The 7,694-nt window shown below is 43.6% G+C and overlaps 2 protein-coding genes across 7 annotated transcripts in view; one reads left to right on the top strand and one right to left on the bottom strand.

Moving 5' to 3' along the window:
* Nucleotides 1–730: 730 nt before the first annotated feature.
* Nucleotides 731–7,694, top strand: part of adgrb1a (adhesion G protein-coupled receptor B1a) — a 156,235-nt gene continuing 149,271 nt past the window's right edge. For all 6 annotated transcript variants that reach the window (XM_047340994.1, XM_047340993.1, XM_047340995.1 and 3 more), the window contains exon 1: nt 731–1,284. The gene's annotated coding sequence lies outside the window, so the exon portion shown is untranslated. The remainder of the gene's footprint in view (nt 1,285–7,694) is intronic.
* LOC118113683 (dynein regulatory complex subunit 2-like) lies at nt 3,007–4,578 on the bottom strand. The gene has a single exon (XM_047340832.1). It carries the CDS (start codon nt 4,396–4,398, stop codon nt 3,007–3,009), a length of 1,392 nt encoding a protein of 463 aa, XP_047196788.1. The 5' UTR covers nt 4,399–4,578.

The raw sequence follows: 7,694 nt of genomic DNA, 5'->3' as shown, positions 1-7,694 counted from the left end.
AAGAGGGGGCTGATGGGTGAATTTTCTATTGAGAGGAAACCCCTCAGCTTTGAACACAAAGGCGGACTCTGAAAGGAAATTAGACGATTTTGCCTTCAAAATAAAAGCATTCCCAAGGGGAATTCACTGTTATATATTTATTTTCATTATTGATGATTTTTAAGTAGCATTGGGACGTAACACAGAAAAAAATGCTGTGTCAAAGTAAGTATTTACATTTAAAAACCTAAAATGCAAACTGAATAGTTGTGGCTTTTTTGAAGTGGTATCCAAGCAGAGTAGGTTCAGAGTACGAACTTGGTTAAATGTGTAGCTTATGCACCTTATAACAGATGTGTAAGTCTAGTATGATACGAATCTTTGTTATTAAGCTTCAATTATACACATGCTCTTTTAATTTTCAGAAATCATGAAATAAATATGTGTGTGTAAAACTATGTAAAAATAAACAGGTAATATGAAAACAAAAGCATTCGTTTTTATTATTTAATCATATCAACTGTTAATGCATTATTCGTTTAGAAGCATTCCTTCGTACAGTGCTGCTATTGTAAAAAATAAATAAATAAAAACATCCTTGATGTAGGTGTTGCAGCTCTCCCCCCCCAATTTGGCTTTTTATTTTGAAGGACGTGGCTGGAAGTCATTTCGGTGTAATTTGACTCTCTTGACAGTGGCACGAGCCCCGGGCTTCCAAATAAGGAATCCGGCTGTTGCTGCGCGCGGACACACAGACAGAGGAGGACGCACCGGAGCCGCGAGCTGGAGACGTTTGTTCCAGAGCGCATCGCCAACCCTCCGTGATCCGTCTCTCCCTGAAACCTTCCACCTTCACCTGCAGGACAGTGACCCGGGAGCGGGGAGGACCCTAGATTTGGAGGATAACTTTTTTTCAGACATACCTCAACATCTCTGGAATAAATAACACAGCAACTATTTGATTTTTCCTTACTTCTCAAATGAAAGAGGAGTCGAGAAGGTTTAATTTTGGAACAATGTAGCCTCAACAAATAAGACTCTGAACACATTCGGGATTTTCTGAAGCTATTTCGCGGACTGGAATCCCTAACGGAACTAACGGACAGTCAGAACCCCTCTATGAGTTTCCACCTCTTCTTTAACACGTTTATTTTTGCTCAGTGTCAGTCGAAGTTTCCCTCTATAATAATGCGTTTCGTGGACTTATTATAGGCCCTCCCCAGGCTTTTGGAATTGGTGAATACCCCGTGAACGCACCGAGTTGTGACCACAGGATGCATCAAAGGGACTGGTAACTCACTCAAGGTAAAATTCTTCTTTTTAAAATAATTATTTTCGCTCTCATTTAGCTTTTCCTCACTCTCACCCTCAAGTTCAACACTGCTCGTCTTGGGTTTCCTCTCTGTCCTGTTTTGGCGAGGGGTCAGTGCAATGTGGCAGCTTTTGGGTGGTTTGTGGCACAATTGGCAAAGACAGAGGGTGACACCAGGTCAGCAACATATCTAGATTCATTCATTCCCTTATCGTCCCTCTGATAAAGTGCTCGGATCTTAGTCAGCGGTATAAATGGAGGGGGATATATCATTTCCAAGTGTCTCACACCCAGCTGGTGTGCGCTCCGGGAGGCGCACCGCTGGTGGACAGTCACCGTCTGGACCACTGACTCAGCCCGTGAGCGCGGAGGGAGAGCCGGTTCTCTGGGGGACACAGAGCCGCCCGACTCCAGCCAGCTATCGTGCAATTCAACGCTCTGCTCATTCACAAAGCTTGAATACGAAAAAATAACGTGATTTGAGACGTTCGGAGAACGAGTGAGCGCAACTCTTTGAAACGGCACAAAAAATAAAATAAACACGCCCATCCGAATTTGTTCCAGTTAATATAGTTAATATAGCTTGTATCTGACTTTTTAATCCCTGCCATACAAGCATCGCTGAAGCTGTCAAAATATAGTTGTCTTAGTCGTCATAAGGGATTCCATTTTTAGAAAATAGAGGCTGACAGTCAACTCGCGCCTTGCTTTGACATTTAAATGCACATTTTTGGTAATAGTTTGTTTTGAATGTGTTGTTTCGAGGAACTAAAGTGTAGATATGTATTTACACGTTTTAGTATTTCAGTAACACAGTGTGATAATGGTTTTGAATTGTGAAGGAAGACAAAGATAACAGGATATCATTGTGCGCCTTTTAAGCCCCTCTTTGATGCCACAATAACTCTGAAGCTCAATAGGTCACCTCTAAAGAAACCCAGCATGTCCTTTTCAAACGCACGAGGACTGTGCTCCAGTGTCGTCTTGGTGAAATCATGGCCGGCGACACTTGAGGGAGAAATCAGAGGCACGTCGCTGATTCCTTTGGCAGTGGAAAAGGCAGATGAGCGCTCCGAGCCCATTACTGTGGCGCACTCTCAGTCAGCCTGGCATCACTCATTGATGGCCAACACTCCGCCACAAAATGGGTTTGTCGTTCGCCGTCTCCTTCTGGCGCAAGGAGCCTCCCACAGCTCTCCTTGTGCTGCAGTGAGACTAATGTCCAATCTGTGGGATCCCGCATGTGCGCGCACACCGTGACGAAAAAGGGTGCAGACATGGCAGACTGCGTTTAGTTTTTAACTTTCAAAACAGCATTTTTTTGTGGATTACCTATAAGGGAAAGTATCAACTTTTATGTGTATTTCCTTGGTGTGGTTATTTGCTGTCTAACAATTTGTTCCAACCAGGCATTTTCAAGTTCCCTACTCAAACAAATGGGGGCGCTATAAAAACACACAACCCCATCCCTTGGGTAAGATACAGTTGATATACAGTCTATGGGTAAGACAGGTTAAATTTCCATTAGCTTCTGCACAAACCAATCGGTGTGGATTCATTGTGTTGGCGTCCTGGATGGAGCTAAAGCTGCAGCGTCGTACTGTATGATTTCATGAAACAGTGTGAACCTCTTTGTTTTTTAATTTAGTGTTTTTATTAATCACGTATTATTTAACAGGTGTTTAAAGACGTGATATTTTAACCATATCAGATCTTTACTGCACGTCATCGTGTTGTGTGGCGACGTTAACGGCCCCAATGACATTCTGGCGTCTGGTGGTGTCTGATAGGTCCATGGAGGTCGGGGCTTGTTGCACAGTGAGCGGAGGATGGCGTCCGCCTAGGGCGGGGTCTCTGGCCGTCATGGCACCCGTGTGCTGACACAGCAGAAGCCTCAGCTGCTGGTTCTCTCTGCTCAGGTCATTATTGTATTTCTTCAGAGCGTCTCGGTGCACCAGAGTGGCATAATTGTGTCGCATCACACGCCACAACTCTGGAAACTCACTCGACTCCTTTGCTTCTTCCTCCTCCGTCATGGATCTGTGACGATCTTCAGCTGAAGACGGTGCCATGAAGACGTTCTTCTGCTTGCCCTCCAGCTTCTGGCACATTTCAGCGACACGCAAAACCCTGTCGCCCTCGGCAATGACAGCCTGCAGTTTCTTGGTGGCGTTGTTGCTCTGCACGGTGAGGTCAATAAGCTGTTTCCTCGCCACCAATTGACTCTGGGTCAGGTGATCGCGAAGCTTGTAAGTCACTTCCTTCTCCTTGTTTCTGGCGGCTGGCAGATCTCGCTCCACATACTCCTTTTCTGTCTTATTAGAATGGAGCTTCATCCTCAGCTGAAACACACAGTCCTGCAGCTTTTGGACCCTCCTCTTGGTTTTGTCAGTCGTCTGAATGCATTGCTTGGTTTTCAGGACAAGTTTGTCAAGTTCTTTGGCTTCTATGTGCTGGAGCTCCAGAATGTCCTGCTTGAGTCGATACTTCTCATTCACCGCTATCACACCCTCCAGGACCAGAGCAGCCCTCCGGTCCACTTGAGCGCTCTCGGTAGATGCAATGCTTTCGCTGTACAGTCTGTGGATTTCATTGATCACTTTTTGATGTCGTTGCTCCACAGTGAGCTTTGCATCTTCCAGATCAGCACTCTTCATCTGAGAGTGTGCCAGCATCTGCTTCCTATCAGATTTGACACTGGAGTTCGTGCGCTGCAGTCCATCCTCCCAATGCTGCTTCAGAAGCATTAGCTGTTTTTCATGCAGAGCCCTCAGATACTCGATATTCTGCAGGTGAAGCCGACGCACTTGAGCCCACTGATGCTCCGCCCCCTTCAGGTCGCGCTGCAGACCCTTGATGACATTGCCCTTGTCCTCCAGCTGCCTCTCAAACGTCTGCTTGAGGATGTCGATGTCTTTATGAAGCTCGGAGGCCCTACTCTGACGCAGAACCAACCTCCAGCCTTCGCTGATCTTCAGAAGGTTCACTGTTGTGTTTTTCTCCTCCGTCTGCAACTTGTCCTTCAGGATCTCCTCTTTCTCCTTGGGCGTCTGCTCAACCTTCTCACCATGTTTACCTCCTACACCTCGCTTTGCTTTCTTAGGCATGATGTTTAATATCTGACTTGTACGTCAATGCTCTTTATCTTTCGGTGAAATTTGGATTTCTGTGAAGTTCAAAAAAACACTTGGAGAAGTTCACTCACTTTTGAAAGAAAGAGTCTGCTCAGACAGTTGTATGCTTTTTGAAAACAACAAAATAAGAGAAAAACCTTGAATCTTACTCTATCGAACGAAAAAACGATCAATTATAATACGTATTATAATTAAATAATTTACTTCTTCTTCCTATTTGTCCAATCTATTGCTGGGTGGCAACCAATATCAAGGTGCATTAAGCTATTTTACCATAAGATGTAAAGGACATCAAAGTAATGACAGTGGCTATGAAGTGAAGGACATTATATGTTTAGGAATGCATTAGAGGACAATTAATAAAATCAAAGAAAAAGATTTGATAGGCCAGATTATGTCACAAAAATGTCACAAATAAATACATACATAAAGTACATACAAACATACATGGATATTGAATTCAATTTATAGCTAATTATGTACATGTGCTTAAATATTATTCAGTCTCGCTGCTAATTTCAATGTAGCACTTGTGAAATACTGTGACTAACCAGCATGTGGCAGTTCTTGTTTATTGAGATAGAAGGCAGAGCACGACTTCCTCTCTTCTGAGTGTAAATCCAGTGACGAAGAAGTCGTCACTTACTCACTGTCTTCCTTTTATTTGTTTTTGTTTTTGGGAAGAAATAACAATAACAAGACACTCGACAGGAGAGATATGAGGAGGGAAGACATACAAAAACTGATTATGGACAATGTGTAACTAATACCGGGGAGAAACTGGGGTGTATTTTATGCCACTATTTGAAGTTGTGTAGGTATGTGGTTATGCGATTATGTGAAAGTAATGGTTTACTGTAAGACTTTAAACTGACACCATAGATCATGAGATTCTGAAACAGAGACTGGAACAACATGTAGGGTCAAAAGGAACAGCATTAGGCTGGTTTAAGTCATACTTTCCAGATAGACTCCAATTTGTTAACGTTAACAATGACTCCTCCATGCACACAAACGTTAGTAATGGAGTTCCACAAGGTTCTGTCCTTGGACCAATACATTTCACTTTGTACATGTTTCCTTTTGGCAACATCATCAGAAAGTACCACATTCACTTCTATTGCTATGCAGATGACACACAGCTGTACTTATCTATGATGAATCTCATCAATTAGTTAAACTTCAGGAATGTCTCCAGAACATTAAGGCCTTTTACTTCTAAATTCAGAAACAAATGAAGTTATTGGGCCTCATTTAGCAACCGTTCTTAAGAAGAAATGTCTTCTTAAAACCCACTTATGAAGTTTTTATTTAGATTCTGACATTCACCAATATTATTTGATTTGGGATTTGTTCTTATGAAAGAAACTTGGAGTAATGTTTGACAGGACATGTCATTTGACCCACAAATAAAACAAGTCTCAAGGACAGCATTCTTCCACCTGTTCAATATCAGGAAAATTAGGATGCTGAGAACCTCTAGAATGGATTGTTATACTTCTTTGTTATCAATATGTCACATTTGATTCTAACCACTCCCCCTTGTTGCTCCCCAACACACTTACACAGCTACACACACAGGAATCACACACACTGTGGATCTCAACAGGTGACGTTCGGTTAAACTCTCCACATCTGACAGTCTCAGTAGTCAGTATCAGTAGTTCACTTTTTTTTTTTTATCACGCAACTACTGGAACCAATATTGATAAAAATAGTTTAGGTAAGCCACTCTAAAGTTTCAGGGTGCATGCTAATTAAGATATAGAAATAAAAAAAGCAGTACGACACAGTCGCCGCATTACCTTTGACCCATGTCACTGCGGCTTGTGTTGCTGGTTGAAAAGCGTTCCCCAGAGAGTTGTAGTTCCAGTGGTTTACACTCATTTCTCAAGTCTAGGCTCTGCACATGATTAGTCCCACATCAACAGCCTGCACATTACACTGACAACATGAAACCTACATGAAAGTATAATTTTGTTACATTGCCACTAATATCCACATACAGCCTGCCATGCGACGGTAATGGGAGTCAAATGTACGTCATTGTCTTCTGGGCGAGGTTTAGGGTCTGAGATGCCCTACTCACCCCCAGGTATGGATATTAGCAGTCAGCTATTTTATCCGCAAGAAAGAGAACAGATAACAGAAATAGACTCAAATGTAGTGCCCTGACAGGCACGGCTGGCTTGCAGTCACAGGGATGAGACAAGCCAGCAACACAACACAGGCCTTTTCAGAGGCATTCATGCATGTTTTTTTTAACCTAGATGTCCTCCTTTGTTTCTGCGTCTTACATCCTCCCGCTGCTTTGGAAAATACCCGCGCCGTCGGCTCACTCCCCTTCCTTCCAACTTCTCATCCTCTGATCACTCTGGTCCAAACAAGGCCGTAGTGTCCGAGGCTGTGTGCTATCAGAGAACCTCATATCTGAATTTGTGACATCACAGGGACGAAGAGGAGACAGTGAGGGGGGTGGTGGGGGGGACAGAGGCAGTCATTGAAAGAACGGAGATGAATAGATGGGTGATGAGGACACAGCCAGTGGTACGATAGAAGATGGATTAAGGCGAGATAGAGAGGGACTGTAGACAGGGCTGTGTGACATAGTCAGACAGAGCTTTTCTGCTGCCTCTGAGATGCACACAACGCTTTGTGTGTGACACCCACCGTGCTTTGGAGTAAATCCACAGCAATCAGTCAGGACAGGCAGGCTGGTCACACACACACATGCACACACTTTTGAAACACGGGCTCTTTAAAGGTGAACATGCCATTATCATGTCCTGGAAGTTCCTAATGGCTTTTCAGCAGCACCTTGGGGAAAAAGCATCTTTGCTCGGAGCAACTTGGAGGTTGACCAGATTCGACAAAACCATTGGCTCCCCTAATTAGAGACTAAACAAGGAGCTTGGGAAAAGGTGCTTAATGAGGCTTGTCCAGTTAGGACAGGAAATTAGGCTGACAACCATGTAACAGCTACAAAGCTTTACCACAACACGCCACAATGGCTGCATTCACGCCTCAGCCCTCATGCTTGGTTCTGATGGCTATTTCGTATTATTCATATCAAGGCTTGTCTGGTGACAGTGTGAGCTGATGAAGGTGTTGAAGCAGAAATGCAACGTGCCTATGGTGAGGAGTTCCTCAACAAAAATGATTCACCTACAATGTCAGTTTCAGCCAGTGGTTTTCTCTTGATAGCTTCACTCTAAAGTAGGATTGTTCTCCCCAAGAAAAAGATGACAGCATGTGTTGTAGTCGTATCT

This window comes from Hippoglossus stenolepis, chromosome 8 (assembly GCF_022539355.2).
Source record: "Hippoglossus stenolepis isolate QCI-W04-F060 chromosome 8, HSTE1.2, whole genome shotgun sequence".
Classification (NCBI taxonomy): domain Eukaryota; kingdom Metazoa; phylum Chordata; class Actinopteri; order Pleuronectiformes; family Pleuronectidae; genus Hippoglossus; species Hippoglossus stenolepis.
This window is presented reverse-complemented; position numbering and strand designations above follow the sequence as displayed.